This window comes from Cloeon dipterum, chromosome 2, assembly GCF_949628265.1.
Source record: "Cloeon dipterum chromosome 2, ieCloDipt1.1, whole genome shotgun sequence".
Taxonomy (NCBI): Eukaryota; Metazoa; Arthropoda; class Insecta; order Ephemeroptera; family Baetidae; genus Cloeon; species Cloeon dipterum.
The window spans coordinates 13,091,513-13,110,236 of NC_088787.1; the positions used below are offsets into that span (position 1 = coordinate 13,091,513).

At 38.4% G+C, this 18,724-nt stretch overlaps 1 protein-coding gene across 6 annotated transcripts; it reads right to left on the reverse strand.

Annotated features, from left to right (window-relative positions):
* Window positions 1–211: 211 nt before the first annotated feature.
* On the reverse strand, window positions 212–16,522 carry LOC135937992 (uncharacterized). Of its 6 annotated transcripts, XM_065481456.1 has the most exons (19): window positions 16,320–16,521; window positions 15,144–15,211; window positions 14,347–14,430; window positions 9,202–9,403; window positions 9,042–9,150; window positions 7,748–7,772; window positions 7,116–7,298; window positions 6,804–6,989; window positions 6,253–6,397; window positions 6,024–6,193; window positions 5,797–5,890; window positions 5,274–5,414; window positions 4,766–4,873; window positions 4,387–4,467; window positions 3,727–3,795; window positions 2,893–3,182; window positions 1,221–1,886; window positions 979–1,039; window positions 212–765 (listed from the first exon to the last, which is right to left on the reverse strand). In XM_065481456.1, exons 1-18 carry the CDS (start codon window positions 16,392–16,394, stop codon window positions 1,027–1,029), a joined length of 2,709 nt encoding a protein of 902 aa, XP_065337528.1. In that variant the 5' UTR covers window positions 16,395–16,521; the 3' UTR covers window positions 212–765; window positions 979–1,026. The 6 variants fall into 6 exon arrangements, with proteins under 6 accessions (XP_065337528.1, XP_065337526.1, XP_065337527.1 ...); XM_065481454.1 differs by lacking the exon at window positions 979–1,039; XM_065481455.1 differs by having other exon boundaries at window positions 212–1,039.
* Window positions 16,523–18,724: the final 2,202 nt, after the last annotated feature.

Sequence of the window (18,724 nt, forward strand, 5' to 3'; positions counted from 1 at the left end):
TTTGTGTAATTTAAGTGGCATTCAGTTACAAAATTAATTAACCTAAATAGATTATAGCATTTTTACTACACTTTCAAGCAACATTATATTTTGCTGCCACTATCTATAGTAGTCTCATTTACGCTTTTTTTATAACTTTTCTCTTGGTTGAGGGCAGGGTTCTTGTTTTCAACATAGTTGTTGCAATCGAGGAAATGAATAAAAAAATAGATAGTTTATTGTAGAATAATTATTTATTTAATTTATATTTACAAGCTAAAGTTAATGTTTCATTTATAAATTCTAACAATTATTTCTAATTTACACAATATTACAGCTCAATTGTTTACTTAAAAATATTAATGCGATTTTGCACAAATTAAACACAAAATATTTCCTATACACTTACCCATATTTAATGGCAGAGACAATAATACAAATTTTTATTCCAAATTACTAGCCGTTAGATTTATAGCACAAAAATTATTAAATATTAAATAATATAGATTTTTGTATAAATTTTATGTCACAATATGAAAGGTGCGCCGGAAATATAGCTATTTACACACAAAATACGGGTTTTTAGGTGGGAGCCAAAAACATAGCATATATGTACTTTTCACGCGAAGCTTTTCGCAGAAAATATCTTAAAAGATATGTTGTTGATTAATTTGTTGTCAATCCCGAATGTCGACCAAGCTTCTTCTCATCGCTTATGAGTTCGCCAATTATTCGTTTGAGCCCAGTTCTCAATCTCGAATTTCAATACATGTCATCATTGTGGTTCTGCAAAAGAAAAGTTTATTTGTCGAAACTCAATGCCAGGAATACAATAATTCTAGGAAAGTGTGTGCGAGACGGAATATAGTGCGTGTTAGTTAATATATTTTAAGCTGCGAAGAGCGAGAGAGAAGAGCTGAAAAGTATATAAAGACAAAAAAGTGCGCGATGTTGGTGAAATGAGAGGAGCGTGCATCTGACAGGAAAATTAGTTTTTACCACGATATATATTCACATGCTTTTTATCTCTCGTACAACCGCAGAGTATCAGATTTGACTTCTGTGGAAAGATTTTTACAATTAATAGAAACATGATTGTTGTTAATTGATGATTTGAACAGTGCGAATGTATATATATGGATTATATCAATTAGCCGATTTTGTACAGCTTTTTACCCTGGTTAGTAAGCCAATTTTGTTTTTACTTATAAGAAAGACACTTATTGATTACACGCCCTTACATTTCACCAAAGGTAATGCTCTTCTGTTGGATAAGCGCGTTGTGCTTTTTCTGCAGCTCAGTGTTGGCATCATTATTCTTCAAAATACCGTGTCCGGCGGGTTCCGTCGCCAAAAGGGAGTCCAGCCCCCTCGTTCCAGCCGAGTTGGCGTTGTTGCCGTTGGGAAACTTGATGGTCACTCTGTTGGACAGCGCGTCCATGATCATGGCGGTGCGGTTGCCGCCGTTCACGGTGACCTGATCCGGCTGCTGCTGCTTGTACACCGGGGGCGAGGGCGGCTTGTGCACCAGGGGCTGCTTGGCCGCCTCGGGGCTGGGGCTGCGGTCGAAACGTGGGCTCTGCTCGAATGCGTGGCCGGTCTGCGTCCCGATCGGCAGGTCGAAGGCCACCTGGTTGCTCTGGTTCACCAGCTCCGAGTAGGGAATGGCGATGGGCTTCCTCGCGATCACCGGCGGCGGCGACCTGGCCCTGGCCAGGGCGTTGATCGCGCTCAGCTTGCTTCGCGCCCTTCGCAGCTCCGACGACGCGTCCCCGTTCATGTCAATCCTGATGGACTCGGGACTCTGAGCCCGCGCTGGCGCCTCGTGATGGTTGTCCTGCAGGTGAGGGGACAGCGGCGGAGGCGGCGGAGTCGGCATTGGCTCCGACAACTGACGCAGGTTAGACCTGTAATTAAGCCAGTTAAACAAATTAAAATGCGACAAAAAATGCTCTCACCGATTTACTCTGTCTATAAGAAAGTAATTTCAAAGAGAATATTGACTCGCTCGTTAATTAAGCCCCAACAGGCCTCATTTTAGAGGTCTCAGCCGCGAGAGTTGTGGGGACGGCTGGCGGGACCGGTTTAGAAGAATTTTTTGCCTGACAGCGGTGGCTGACAATATTTTAAAAGTGAAGTTTGACAGTGCTTAACGCCCCGAAAGGCGCAAAGAAGTTTTTCCTCCTGCACTTTTTAATTTTTGATCTTTTTACACCGGCGGCTGGTGTGGCTGGCTGAGAATTCTACTATTTTGGACGCAAAAAATCACGTCAGCGACTACTGCGGTGTGAATTCACTTTTAACCGTAAATCACAGCTGATGAGGCACATGCGGAACAATATCCACTTTCTATTTAATTTCCTTCGTGATCATTTTTTTAATTATATATATATATATATATATATATATATATATGGCTTATTCAGTTTCAGATAGACCTTTATTTTAAGAGTCATGCTCATCTGCTGTCAAAATTCACCTCTCAAAAAAGCTACAAAAATCGTTGCAGACAAAAAACTCGTGTAGGTCGTAAAACTGGTGGTGATGCAAGACCATTTGCTTGATTTGAGATACGAGCCTTTATCGTCATCAACTAATTTGATACCAATTAAAAGTTTCTGAACAATCGACCACAAAAGTTTTGAACCAATTAGGAAATTGAGTGTAAATTGAAAAATATTTTTAATAAACCAAAATGATCAGGTATATTTTCAATTCTTTTTAAGAGCTCTTGAAATTTTAAGGTAGAGTGATAGATCATTGGAATTATTAAATCCTCCCCGGTTTTATGTATTTTTCTTTTCAGATTATTGCCGTCATAACGAAATTTTGAACACGTTCTCAATAAAAATAAGAAATTCCTGAGAAGTTCAAAATCAAACCTTATAGAACTAAAATAAATTTGCATTTTACCTCGAGAGAGTCGAGTTAAGTTCAGAGGAGAGAGCCGACTGTTGATCATCGTGATGGTGTGTTCCGTTGTGGCCGTTGGTTTGTCCCAAGAATTCGAATTTGTTGGGATTCGGTCGTCGATCAGTGGGGTACTCGGTAATGGTCACCACCCCAGGGGTGCTTTTGCCTGGTTTGCCACCGAAGTAAACGGCCGGCGGCTTGATCTGGTTGGGATTGGGGCTGAGGGTGAGCGTGTCCAGGGAGGGCATCTCAACGACCTCGCTCGATTTTCTCGCGTCGCTGTGCATCTCCTGCAACCGACCGAAAAATTTCTTTCCGTCATTTATATCTATCATCTCACAATCAGTGCTCGTTACATGATGGGTACATTTATTGCACAATGTAGGAAGTTGCGCTCTCAATCGCCTGCTCACTGTTGCAATTAGTGCGCTTCAGGCGTGAATTTAAGAAATGACAACAGTTGTTCGCTGGAGAAATTGGCTATATTTTCAATTCTTCAGACTCGCACCGTATTATTTTTTTAATTGAATGGAAAATGAAATCATATTTTACGCCTCTGATAAATGAAAAATGTCACCAAGTATGCGTAATCAAACTAAGACGTATCTCACCGTATTTAAAATATTCATTATCAATCAATTATCAGTATAGAGCAAATAGTTTTTTAACTACATATTAAATGAAGATATCAAAGCCATTAAAGGCTAACGTAGTTAATCACTACGTTATCATTGCAGCAGAAGAGAGGTCAACTTAGAAATTAATATCAAATAAACAATTTTTCTAACAGATCTGACAATGATGAAATTTAAAAAAAATGCACTACAAACTCACCTGTCTAGTGATGAGTGCGGCGATGGAAGCATTCCTCTCCGAAACTTTCCTGGCACTCGCAACTCTATCCTAAAGGGGAATTATTTACAATTAAAAAGTACCCGAAAATACAAGTGCGTAATTGCTTGTGCACTGGCAAGATATCGAGGGGAAAACGAAAGCACTTAAAGGGTTCCGAAACGGCTGATAACGCGCGTACTTCGTATGCTCGAACCGTAACCAAAGGCTTGCCGGCGGCAACGGCAGACTCATGTCTCTGCGGCATGTCTCCGTCGACTGGAGTATTTCCAGCAGAATAAAAGCTTTGCCGGCTCGCGCGCTGCCATTAACAGAGAGTCAAAGTCACCACGCGATAAGTTTCGGCGCATAGCTGCTTTATCAACGGTCTGTAAACACAGAAACAATACTGCTCGCACAGACGCACAGTAAATTTCGCGATTTGAATTGAACTGCGAGCACGCCACACGTTTCTTGACATTTTTCGAGCAAAATGTGATAAAACTAATTAATTTAGCAACGCGCTGATGTCATTGTTCGTGTACGAACACAATGTGGTCTATAGGGAAACTGCTCCAGTTGCCTAACGCTTTTGGATGACACTTTCCCTTCTTTTACCGTATTTTTACTTATGTCATGAAAATATTTAGTTATTCGGTGTACCTTATGCGAGGTGAAATCTTTGTGGCTGCTGACTGTGCTCGAAAACATTTTGGAGTGCACTTGCTGGAACTCTTGCATCAGCTACAGGGGAAATTAGAATATTTTTAAATTTTTAATTAATTTGGTGTTGAAAATCTGATGACATAAAACAATGAATAAAAATAAAAAATTCGCTGTATGAATAATCTGGTTATTTTTGTAATTAGTAATCATTTTAGTGTTCAAACTATTGATTAAAATTTAATTAAACGAGCGTGCATGGATAAGTAGATGATCTCAGGTACTTAAAAGAAGATTATTAAGTTATTTGCTTATCAATATCATGCTGACATTCATGCAAACGAAATTTACGATGATAATCCAATCAAGAAGCACAGACCTGGGCGTGCTTTTGCCTCCTCTCGGCAGGCAAGGCCGTGATGGCTATTTCGTGCTGTCGTCGCTTGTCCTGCGACGCCACGCTGATATTGTCGTCATCTTCGCGTCTCTGATAACAAAATAGCAGGATTAAAAAGACGATTACCATCAGCATGTTGCTGATGGTGCGTGTAATTATTCCACGCTCAATGAGCTCTTAAATCGGGATTTTAGATGTTCACCGACAAAAGACGACTAAACACTAATGCATTTTCACCTAACGTCCCATGCCACTGATAATGATTCAGTGCATCATATGGAATTAAATTTACGGAAAGATAAAATTCTCCATCTTCAAACGATAACAAAATGAGCAAGAGATGTGGATAAGAAATCCTTGAGATTCGGATTCGGTACTTTTGTGAAATCATTCGAATTTCCACCTGTCAACTATTATTCAGCCTCTCAATGTTAAAATTGAACTTTGATGCTTATAAAATCATGCTATAAAATAAGATACTGCATCCTACCTCTGCCCTGCGCTTGGCCTCAAGACTGACAGCAGACGAGAAGCTTGACAGTGAACTTCCTGAAGAACTCTGTGCCAGTGGGTTCATGCGAGCTTCCTCTTCCTCCTGATGAACCAGGACCTTGACCAATTTTTCCTGCAACTGTCATAAGAAAAAATGAATGAAATTTTCTGTAAAAATAAATAAAAATTGGTCTTAATTTCATAAATCCCATTCAGTCAGAAATTGAATTTGATAATCTCCGAGATCTTTGTTACTTATTTTTATAATTTCCTGCTGAACCTCTACAATTACTATCAAAGCTAAATGATATCCCAGGTCAAAAAATGTATCGCTTTCATTGTGAAAGTGAGAGAGGAATGAACTGTTGTTGCTAATTGAAAGCAGTTAGAGGAAGTATGCAAGCCGACACGTCGCCATGTCGAGCGGGCTGCATAGCTATTGTGCTGGCAGGCGCTCGAAATCGCTCGGTTACGGATCGTGCGTCTGATAAAATGGTAGAGAGCGTTTCACAATGACCGACCTTAGAATCAACTGTGTCAGCAGGATGTTCCATCACAACGGCCAGAGTTTCATCAGGTCCTCTACGGCTGTTAGATCGGCTTCGTTCCCCGTCCCTGTGAAATTAGGCAGAAAAAATTTGCATGTCAGCAATTGTGCTCAGCGGCTATGCCTACGCATTAACCAAATAGACGATAACTATTTCGACCCAATATACAGATAATAGAGTAGATTTACTATTGCACTTACTCTGGGTCTTCAGTGATCAAAGAGAGCCGTTTTCCGCCGTCTGCGTGGTGATCGCCATTGACGCTGCTTGATGACGAATTGTAACCTGAACTCTCACCGAAAAATTCCGTGCCGAGTCCACGTCTGATGACTAAGTCGAGGTTTTTGCCTTCCTTCAAAATCTTTACAGCCTGTCAATATGAAGTCAAAATTATAAAGAGCATGATATCAAATCAGTCTAAAATCTGACATCATTGAAATCGATAAACTCGAAATTGGTGCCGTTGCACTCGATGATTTGGTCTCCAGGCAAAAATCCAGCTTCTGCAGCCAAGCTGTGCTCCCGAATGCTCTGAATGAAAATTCCAGTTCTATTCTTGTTTCCTCTGCAAATGCTGTGAAATGAATTGGCGTAAGAGAGAGAAAATTGCGTGAATTTAGAAAAAAGCGTGCTAATGGAGGTCTCAGCCACGAAATTTCAGGTGGCAGCTGGCCATTTTCACTGGCGCCTGGCAATATTTTAAAAGTTAAGTCTGATAGTGCTTTTTTTTCTCATGCACATTTTAATTTTTGCCCCTTTTTTACTGGCGTCTGGCGCGGCTGGCTGAGACCTCTACGTGCTAAACTTTTTTTCTCTAAATTAGCGGGTGTGCTGTTTTTTCCAGAACGAGCCCGGAACAGTTTTGTGAACCCCTGTTTGGTGGACACCATCGTTCTGTGACTTGAGTTAGTTTGCTTCCTTAAGTGCAAACTTGAGATGGTGTCGAAAATTACCGATACTACAAAATATCAAGCGCTGACCTGACTCCTAAACTGTTGTGTTGGCTCAGGTCAAGGTAAAGCTTGATGTCATTGGTTTCCTCCAAATGTCTGTCGAGCACGTTGCTTTCGGACTGGGCGCGAGTCAAGACCCGACCACTCGGATATGTTGGTGATGTCGACCTGAGGCCTTCGACCACCTGCCACGACAACGGATCTTGCTTTTTGCTAGAAATACAAAAACGACACCTCAGTTTTTGAGAAAATAAATTTGGTCAACATCTTCTTGTGCTGTTGAGTGCATTTTTGATCAAGCAAGCAGTGCTATTGTGCAAATTGTTAAGGGGTGCATACATTACAGAGCTAAGACTGACGCTTCGACCAGTTTTTCCCAAGCTTGGTGGCACCTCCCTCGCGGTCACAACGCCAGATCGTCTCGACGAACCAATGTTGGCGGGCAGCGAAACTCGCTCGGGTCGGTTGTAGCGGAGCAGCAGGGTCAATTCCTCTTCAGTCATATCGTGATAATGCTGGCCACTTATAGTACAAAAGCGAACAAAAATTAAAGTGCGGTTAGTAAAAATATGCGTGCAAGACATGCAAATTACTTTTTAAATAGTGCAAGATACGCTACTGTTATATATACCAAGTTTTACTGTACAAATTCGTTTTAGGATGCAAGTCAGAATTTTTCGTGCTAAATTATGCTGAAATGAAGATAAAATTCCAATTCTATCCGGAAAAGCATTTTTTTTAAGATTGAAAAAAGGAAAATCAACTCTAAAACGCGGCCAGTATTGAATAATTCAAAAATTAATTTAGCATTTCGAATTTAAAATTAAATAGGCGACCAGCGCAAAATAAACAACTGGTTTAACAAGAGTTTTGATAAATTCCAGAAGATTCAACTTTTATGAATGCATTTTACAATTTTATTTCTGAATTGCATTAAACGTTACACTGAATAATAAAAACTGAATACTCACTCTTTGACAGGAATCATTCCCACACCTAAAACAGTCGATGTTGCAAAATTTAGTTTTTGAAAGAAATTTATGAACAGGCACCGAATTATTTATCGAAAGCGCTAGAGTCACGTTACACTATAGATCAACCGTGGCCGTCTGGCTGTCGGACTTAAAGCGAGTGATCGAGTGGATGCAACTGACGGTGGCACCGATCAATAAAGCCGAAACGCTCTGTGCGATCCCCGTCGAATTGATTTCGCATTGAGTTTTCATCAGGGGCGGAGTGGGAGAGTGGCAGGGTGTTTCATTGCAAGGTGTATTTTTCGCCAGGTGCGCGTCCGCGTCGCGGGGAGGGAGAAACGCGCGCGGTGTCGCTGACAGGAAGCAAGAGGGTTGCTCAAATTTGGCGTCACGCCATGCTGCCCGCGAGCAAACAGAAATGCAGTATTTGCATCCACGTAATTACAGGGACTCGAACTAATAATGCATCAGCGTGCAAGTGTGCGGAAATTGAGTAAGACAGAGTCATTTGCAAGGCTTCTTCTCTAAATAACTGTCCAACTACATGCCATGAAAAATTAAAAATGGCTTCTTTGGATATCGGTTTTCGATGAACCGTGGCGTATGTTATAAAAAAAGAAACGTCGTACAGATTTCGTATGAAAAGAGATATCTATCTAAATGTTTTCTTTGCTCTATATATAGAGCGATTAGCGAGAAAAATTAAACCAACGTTCGTCATCATCCTAACATTATTTAAATACGCCTTACAATTAGTGGTAATCAATTGATAAACGTTTAAGGCGTGCCACGTCCATTTTGATATCATTAAATTACAAATTTTAATGCCTAATTTTAAATGGAAAGTTCAAGTTCAAGTTGGTTTATTCTGACTGGAAATATTTATATGCAAATTTTATTGCGCGGCAAACAGTATTACTTAAGAGGCCTCACAGTGACAGTCAATCTGGCTATCAGAACATTTCAATCTAATCATACTTTGGAAATTTTGACGCGGTACTGATGGACTTTGCCTCGAGAGGAATTCTCACTCGCAGACGGCATCGCGGCGACAACTTCATATTTTAATTATTTGCGAACAACCCGCTAATTATACGTGACAGGTATCGTTACAAGCTGATTAGGACATATTATTCCGCTTCATTAACTGTCACGATTATCGGAGGTGCTAATGTGGAGATGATGTGAGATTTAAAAATAAACCAAAGTTGCTATGAGGCGTTTGAAACAGAAAATTATCTCCCGAAGAATTTCACTCGAATAGCGAGTTGATAAGTGCAAAAGTACTCACTGCGAACTCTGAGGTAAAGGTGTGTGCTGCTCTTAATGAGTTGCAAGACTTCTCTGTGAATGGCAAACTCGACAGAAAATCCGTTTATCCTGACGAATTGGTCTCCAACCTGCGTAACATGGCGTTAACGAAAGAATCCAACCGCTGGCTCTGATTTTACCTTCAAGTTCTGGAAAAAGGCCTCTGAGTTGGGCTCGACATGCGAAACGAAAAAGCCGGTTCCGTGCTCACGACCACCGCGAATCGAGAAGCCGAAATCGTAAGAAGGAGCCCGTCGCTTGAGCTCGACATTTCTTGTCCGGTTAGAGGTGTATGGCACTATGAGGTTGTACTCCATTTGCTGTCTCAGAGGCACAATGCGCCTGTTGAAATAAAATTTTGTTAAAACAAAACTGAACGAAATAAAAGTTAGCGAGTTACACTTGGTAGAATAAATGGACCGTTATAATTTCAGTTTTTGGAAATGGAACGGAATTGTTTTGCACTTAAACGAACCATACTAAAATAATTTTGTATAATGATATTTTTAGAATTAAATGAGGCTCAAAACGATAACTTTAAAACATGACTTGAACGCATATTGCTATGGAAATTTAAATAATTAGAGGTCTCAGCCAGCCGGCTATTTTTGGGTCACGTGGCTAGTGAGAGCAGCCAGTCAAAAACTCGAAAATATGAAAAATTCCGAAATACAATTGGTGTTTTAACCCTCGCAATATATCAAATTTCACTAATAAAAATTGGTCTGCTGCAAAAGTTCACGGCTGACAATGGACCTCTAAAAATATTCCTAGCTTTAAAGAGGATGATACTGCAAAATCCTGGAAAATGCTTGTTGCCACTGCATGAACTGAATCCCTTAAGGATTCAGTTGACGCCAAAATTGACTGTTAATTATTGAGAAAAGTGGCTACAAAGTTAGCATGCTTTCTAAATGGTGAGGACTGTCTCCTTACTTGAAATCTTATTTAATTTCACAACAAATAATTATTTCTCTATAAGGTTTCACACGCTGTTGGACAGATCTGGACGAGAGGAATCAACATCTGTCAAGAAAATGTGGTCAAGCGCAGTAAATTTGGGAGAAAATAAGAAAAATATGAATTTTTACTGTTGCAAGGTCCTTTTATGATTTTGTAAAATAAATTTTATATCAATCCACTGCTTATTGAATCCAACAATTAAAAAATTTTGTTGCTCTGTATCGATATACTTTGATATTTTTATAAATCATATGCATCAAAATGATATTTTGCATATTATTTTCATTTTTTTATGATTTATATTACAATATCTCTGATTGTGAGTGAGGAAGGCACCACCCCTGCTTTAGGCACGGTAACGAGCAATGTGCGCTCAAAAACATCGTGATCGAATAACATGGGACAGCACACGCCGAAAGAGAACCGCCGTTTGCCTCCGCAAACATGCCGTGAATTCGATTCATGCATGCTGGTAAGGTGCTTAGCAAGTAGCGAGATTTTCATAAGCAGTGAAACCCAAGTAAATATTTAATTAGACCCTGCTATGAAATGCTTCACCGGCTAAAAAGGCTACCTGCTTGAGATTCGCGGCACCCGAGATAAACAAACTGATACTCCCGAAATGTTTCAGACTGCACAATCATACACCGCGTCAAAAGGTGAAATTTGAAAAGTAAACCTGCGATTAAAGGAATCAGGACGAAAGGGAGATCACGAGACATTCACATTTTTGCAAAATTCTGGGTTTGCAACAGCACATAAATTATGCTTGATGAGAGCGTTTTTAGTTTAACATGTTAATTGGTTTTGATTGGTCCTGAAGAGAGTTGGATGACACACATTTATGCGGATTTTATGAGCCCGCGAGCGAGATTGAACCTGAGCTACCTTCTGGACACGCTCTGCTGAGTAGCAAATGCTCGCAAATCTGCTGAATTTGAAGAAACTCCTCTTTGCGCGTTATTAAATAAATAAAATGTCGTGAGCGTACACTTTCGCTGCGCGACTTTCTTTTGCAGCTTCAATCAGCGGTAACTGATTCGTTGCACACGCGTAATGATTTTACACTAATTTGCTCTCTCACAAGGATGCGATTGTTGTAGACTAAGTGAAATCAAAAAGCTTTCTGGTGCCACACCGGCTGTCAGTACGGAAATCGACAGCTGTTTCAATCGCACAAACAAAATGAATTGAACTCTCATTGTCAGAATGGTGATTGTATCTGGCGATTCCGATTAGAATTAATTCTATTAAGAAATCCATTTATAAACTGCTTCTATAAGAATAGCTGGATGTAAAACAATAAAAATACTCAATTTCTATTGAGTGACATTAACAATAATGCTGCAGCGGAAATCGCGCAATGAGAAGAGAAAATCAAAAGTTCTGTATTGGCGCTGAGAGGTTTAAAAGTGTTTAAAAGATGTTGTTGGTATGAAAACCTTTCAGATTTTCAGAAACTTGATGTCAGTACATTATGACAACTGCATAGAAACATTGCCCCAGTTCCGGAGTGAAAAACCTGCGTCCCAAGCTCGTCACGTTGTGTTATTATTTCTCGCTACAGTGACATTGAACTTTCGTCGCGTCAAAGCTTCATTTTAATTCCACGTCTTGCAGCTAGCGTAATTAATTGCTCTCAGCCTTGAGTATTTTTGTTTGCAACATTTAAACAAAATACGAAGATTAATGCAAATGCACTCTTTTGAGTGTTTTGATAAATTTTCCATCATGTGATTTTCATTAACTTATTATCGGCCACTTATTGTATCCAATGAATCACCACCGTTTGTTGACGTTTTCAGAAAGAACTCACAGTAAGTGCTACTGCAAAGTTGACTAGATAAGAGCAAGTTGTGGAAATTTTTAATTAGGAGTAATTAATTATATTCGTTAATTTAGCATACTTTCAAGAGAAGTGTATAATATATCAGGAAAAGGCAACTGAGCTTCAAATCACATTAAGAACCAGCCACTTTACGCTAAAAATTACCCCCCTCCCCCGCACATATTCCAATTTAAAAAAATATTCCATTTACTATTTTTTTAATTATTTGATACACGAGCTTGAAGTTAGCGAAATGTAGAGCAAAATATTATTGTTACAAAGTGAATATCAATATGTACAAACGGTACTAACGGTTGTGTGATTTACCTTATGATCTAGGAGAATATTGCAAATTTCACGGCCGAGCACTAACTCATAACTCTGTGGAGTTTTGGAAGCACTCGCGAATTTAATGGAAGCAGCGACGGGAAAACGCAGCGAACATGTGCTGCGAGAGTGATTCAGAGCGACAGACAGCAGAGGAAGCGGCAGCCGGCGGTGAATTGCGCTCGGCTCCCACTCGTTCAACTCTCTGGCCACCACTGAATTAGGGCCGGAAGGAAAAGAGACCGAGGGCGTAAAAAACACGCGACCACTCAGCCGACACGCTCCTATGGCACCCGCACGCCGAATTTTCTGCGCATGCCGTCCAAAAGGCAGAATGAACATCATTTTTCGCGTGCAATCTAGCTAGGATGACAGATTTGGGTCAATGATTTTTACTTATATCTGTCACCCGCATTTATATAATTGTTGTGCAATTTTAATTGGGTTTGGATAACCGAGTTAGGAGAGCGTAATACAAAAATGAAGCATTGCTGAAGGTCACAACTTCATGTTTACATTCACACTAATTAACATTTGATTACAATAAGAAGAGTTAGATTTTTTATTTTGGATTTCAGCAGTGATTGGAGATCTTCTTTAACAATCCCAGAAAAATAATAGGCATATACTTTGCTAGCTCTTTTTAACTCCATTTAAAACAATATTAGATATTTGGATTCAAATGATTTTGATTGGGTTTATTTGGGAAATTGTTGCCGATTTCGTTCCCGTTGGCTTGAGTTTTTTTTCCAGCGGTCATTCTGTTGGATCATGTGACTAAGATGCAAATAAATAGCGCAGCAACGTACTGTTCTTCGCTTCTCTTTTAGTTACACACAACGAAGCGTAAAATAAAAGAAAAACGAATGTTTTGAATAGGTTGTCCACTTCGTTAGGTTTAGCGAAAAAAGATCGTCACTTTCCGCGGCATTAACTTTATTCCTAACTAAATAATATCCCTGAATGCTATTTAAAATTTGGAAATATCCAATGAATTTTTTAATTCAAATGTTAGCTTTAAAGTGGATCGATACAGGGCGACAAATGAAATTATTTGAACTTATGGATGCAAAAGCAATTATGATCGACAAACAATTTGTTATACATAATCGAAAGAGCACCTTGTTACAGTAAAAATTCGAATTTTTCAATTTTATGTTAATTTCTCCATAATTTAAAGCGCTTGACCATATTTTCTTGGCAGATTTCAATTCCTTTCGTCGAGATCTGTCCAACAGCAAATGAAACCTTTAAGGGATATTATTTGTTTTGAAATAAAATAGGATTTCAATTAAGGCATTAAGGGAGACAGTCCTCACTCCTCACAGTATGAAAAGCATGCTACCTTTGTAGCCACTTTTCTCGAAACATTTATTTTTATATGCTACTTCGGTAAATTTTTGCGTCAATTGGATCCAAAAACGATTTTAAGGATTTCCCAATACCAATCCTCTTTAAAATTTTTTCTTGCAAAATTTGGGCTGTTCTTGGGGCCTCTTTTTTGCTATAAATAAATATAAAATTCAAATTTTTCCATCAAGAATTTTTGGTTTAAAGACTAGATCGGTATTAAAATAATCTCTAAACGGAAAAATAAATTTTCCATGACTGTGCCGGAATTAAAATTTAAAAAAATGAATACTGACCTTTAATCCAAGAAGAAATTTAAAATTTAAAGATAAGCCTGGAAACCTTTTTAAATATTTCACATATTTCACTGTTACGACAAGTTCAATGCATACACGTTGATTTTCATATCCTTCTCAGGATCATGTTGAAATAATTAATTTTGCGAGCGAAACAGGTGTTAATCGTTCCAGCTTCTATTCTTATCAGAAGCTCTCATTACTAGCTTTTTTCTGTTTGCGTATGATACGTTCACGGGCGGAAACACGGCCAGTGCATTTAAAAAACGCACAACAGAAATGAATGTGGCGGCGCGCGAGAAAAGTATAACAAACAACACAGGATGTGAGCACCTGAGCCTTTGGCGTGCGTTTCAACGCCGAAAGGAGAGCAATCAAATAATAAACAATCTCGGCACAAAGAGACCACTTTGAGGCCTGCGAGGAATTTTCTCGCACGAATGGATTTATGTGTGAAATGACGTCTAGCTTAGAACTGCACTACGAGGAAATAATATTATTTACAATGAGTTTGAACTCACCTGACATCGTCGAAAAGCTGCAGCCGGGCTGGAACTTTGATGACCCTCTTTATTCCTTGCACAAGGGGTATTATTTTTCCATCCCTAAACACAATAAAAATACATTCTTGGAAAATTCGAATTAAATTGGCAAAAAACGTGATGATGATGATGATGATGATCGATATCTCTTAATAAGTCTAATCAGAAACGACTAATTGGGGAGCTCAAAGGCTTGCACCACCACTTGTAATATGTATTATTTAAGTCGGTGGATAAGAACAAAACCGATTCTTGCACGTTGAGAAATTAAAATTAAAATTGTTTGAAAAAAATTAAGCTGCAAAATAGTCGACCTGATGAAATCTATGCTATAATTTCTCAAATTCAAAACATAAACCCACCCACACTCAAACCCCTCAAATCGCACAATAGAAAAGTTATCACTCATACGCCCATCAATTAGCATTTCGAAAACTGGTGTGTTTGTTTTGCGTTTCCTAAAACAAAGCGGAGAGATAACGAACGACATCAGGAAACAGAATCAAGGCGCGACTCCTAAAATATTGTATGTTTTTAGTCGCGTGCGAAACTGGATCAATATCGAGTGTGTATTTACACGCCTGAGTGGGTTCATTAAAATTGGCTCTTGTGGAAGCAACTAATCGGATTAAATATCTCGAAGGAGGGAAATAATAACCGAGAGAACCGTGCTACGCGCGCTGTTTGCCGCTTTATTTTTCACTCTGCACGCGCTACATCACTCAGCATCCCACTGATTGTGAGCATTAGGTGTAACAAAATAAAAATGAACTTACTTCAAGTATATTTCGATTGTGTTGTTGAACTTGTCTATTTCCTCCTTGTTGTCAATCAGGGTTAAAATCTGTGAACAAGATATAATATTTCGTTAACAGACATCATAAATTTTAAAATAATTTTTCGATTAAGTTTTTTAAAATTGTTCAACGCAATATTTTTTTATGATATGCCATGTGTGCGCTAAGCCATTGTATAGCGTTTATCAATAATTCGTGAGTCAGCGGGTGCAATTAGAGGTTGAAAAAAGATAACGAGCGTCGCTTCTGAGACAAAAACTTTTTACAGCAGCTAGATGAATCAATTTGTAAGTACATTAAAGAGAAGCTTGTCAAGAATGCTCTTAGCCGATCCACCCGTCGTTGATTATCTTTATTTTTTTTTAATCTCTGATCGTTTTGCCTCGTGTATGCGACCATTGCTAATTCTTTATCTGTTAATAAGCTCAATTATGTTTGAGCCGTCCTTCAAATTTACTAAAAAAATTACCAAAATTTTAATATTTACCTAACATTCTCTAATTTCTGGTCGATGCACCTCACTCATATAAGCTTTCGTCACCTTCCATAACGGAAACAAATATGCTGTCAGCTTTAAACTGAACTTTGTGCTGAGCAGGCAGGAAAAACTGTTTGAACGGTATTTCTTCATTGCGGAAATTAAAAACCATGCAGCGCATAAATTAATTAAAAATTTCTACTTTTAGTAAGAATACAGATACCTGCTGTTCGTTAAATTAAAGATATATTATGCAAAAATACATTTTAGCAGATAAAAAATATTATTTTTGCCCATGAGATGTGGAGCTAGTTGTTATTTTCTTTCTTCCAGCTCTTCAGAGTGCATTAATTATCAATAGAAATTGAAAGAACGAGAGCATTTTGATAACAATTGATAATATTTTAAGATACTCAAAAACTTCTAAGAGAAATTAGGCTCTTGATATATTTTGATACTTATTTGGCCATTTTTTCGCTTACATTTTAGAATTTATCTCTTTCACTGGGTTATAATATAGATTAAAATCTGAAAAACCTCCCTTCACGCTCGATAATATGCTCCAACTTTTACTCACAATCAGAGAAACTCCATTAGGCTAATGACAGTATGTTTTTACCATGAATGGAAGAGTTGCACTATTTTCCCTTTTCCCATATATAGAGAAAAAAACCTACCTTGAACTGGAGGATCTGCATTGCTGTGTGCTCCAGGTGCTCGGTGGCACCGGTGCTCAGAGGGGTGCTCACCATGACTGCAAGCGTGTGTGAGTGTCTGGCCGCGGCTACTGGTCCCTCCGTTATAATTCAGTTAGCAAGTGAACTGGCCAACGAGCCGCTCCAGAATTCGCTCGGCTCTTTCTACTGATATATTGCCATGGTGGGTGAACACACCATCTTATCTGGCCGCGTTGATAGAGATTACGGCGGCTGCGTTTTTGGTTATGCGCTCAAAAAGCGAGCGACAATTCGCGACTGATTAATATGCATCGGTCGGCGGCTTTTTATGTACCAAAGTGTCAATTTGAACATCTTGCTGAAGAGCCAGATTGGAGGAATTTGTTGAAACATCTTTTTAGAGCGGTAGTTGACCTAAAGTTTTGTAAAAGAATCGATTTTTCTTATTATGTATTTAATTTTTTTAGTTCTATTTACGGTGAAAGTCAGAAAATACCCTCCTTGGTGTGATCCATAAAATTATTTGCATTCCAGCTTACCATTGCGTATTGTTAAAATGCTCAGAATAAGCGTTTATTAAAATTATAAAAATATATATTTGTATAAGAGACTTGAGACATTTAAAATTAAATCAATATTTCACTCATAATAAAACATAGCTCTGATTTGTTGTAAATGGTGTTCTAAAATTTTTTGTATGTTTTCAAAACGTTATGTAATATTGAAGTAAAAAAATATTATCATTGAAAATGAAAAGATGTACATTTTACCGCCACAAAAATATTTAATACAGTATGAAAATCAGGATTTCGATAGAGTGATGCAACTGATACATATATATATTTAAATTATTTTTTCCATAAATACTTTTCTCTGGAATAAATAGTGGCGCATATATATGGCGAGGAGGTCGACTCAAAATTTAGTTTCACACACTGTCCATGCAGTTTCTGCTTGTCATTTTTGTCTATGGTCATCTTACGTTTTCAATGATAAATGAATAATTTCCTGTTTAGTAAAGTTTCAAATCATGATAACAATAAGTAAACATATCTACGTACAAGTATTGCAATCCTGCCAATTAGGCATAGTCAAAGATGGCAGGCGTAATGTAGTTTTGATTTAAAATAAGCAATTTTTTACAGTCTATTGTATTTGGTAAGAATGCGCTTTGTATTTTAACTTTTTTAATAAACTACTGCGTCATGAATGAAATAGGAAATAAAGCTGTAAGGGATCAAATTGCAAGCTAGGATTTGTATTCAAGCGACACTGACTTTGAGTATAAGGTTACACTTTTTACACTTCAGTTGTGGGAAAGAAAAGTGGTTTGTTAGCACGTCCCATGTATGGAAAAAGGGTTTGCCGGTATTTCTTGCGCGCAATTGTTTGGCACGTGCTCTTTGCTTTAATTGGTTGCGAACATTTTTTGCACCGGCATTCATAGTTTAACTCGCTGATTAATCTAGATTGATATATTTGTATTCAATTATTGCCTGTCGTTCTGAATGCCGGTGCTCATTTCTATTGCTACACACGAGGTGAATGAAAAGGGGGCACTACCGTGACATTAAGATGAGCTTCAATCACGTGTACGTATATAACCACTCAATTGAGAGGCATCTCGACCAGGGGACGTTCGTCTTCTGAACTGCATGCGCAGAATATTACAGGAGCTGTGTTCTTTGCAATTAGTCGTCACCTGCTATTTGCTGCGGCAGATAACGCGACTGCAAAAAAGTGATTTGATAATATCATCTGGAACACCTGAAGTATAGAAACGGGATTTTTCCGATTTTTCTCATCATCTGAACTGCAAGGTATGTCTACATTTTTTGGCGTTTTCCTTCAATCAAATATGGTAGTGTTATTTGGTTTACAATTTTAATCGAAAAATGTAAGAGATCGTTTAAAAAATAAGACTAACGTGTCGTGTGACGTCATATCTAAATGTGTACTCCTTCAGTGAAGAGCGCATTAGCCTATCGACGTTCATGACGTATATTAATGGCATAGCCGAATGAAATTAATTGAATTTGATAACGCGATGCTTATTTAAAATGCGTTATGTAATTTTGTGGCGTCGCTGTTATATAGTCTTTGAGTTTGTAACTGTTTTCGCAATACGAAAAGCGCATAGTTTTTTCTTATCACTACATATGCAAGCTGTTTTGTAAAACGTTCAATAATCACAACTGCGGCACCTCAAAACCATACGTGCTAGAACAACGAGAAAAATAGGAAATATATGCTTGTCTTTTGTTCACAAGATTTTTATCTTCTATTTAGTCAAACGGAAAAACGTAAAAAAAACTCTATGCAAATTTGTACTTCGATGAGTCAACAACTTCTGGGTATGACAATTATTAGTAAGCTTTTTCTTTTTGATATACATATAATTGCTG

Coding starts and splice junctions, on each gene's coding strand:
- LOC135937992 (XM_065481454.1), bottom strand. CDS start 16,394: ATGGTGAGCACCCCTCTGAGCACCGGTGCCACCGAGCACCTGGAGCAC. Junction 15,212..16,319: donor TGCAGATCCTCCAGTTCAAG/GTAGGTTTTTTT, acceptor TCTTGTTCACAG/ATTTTAACCCTGATTGACAA. Junction 9,404..14,346: donor CAGCTTTTCGACGATGTCAG/GTGAGTTCAAAC, acceptor TTATTTCAACAG/GCGCATTGTGCCTCTGAGAC.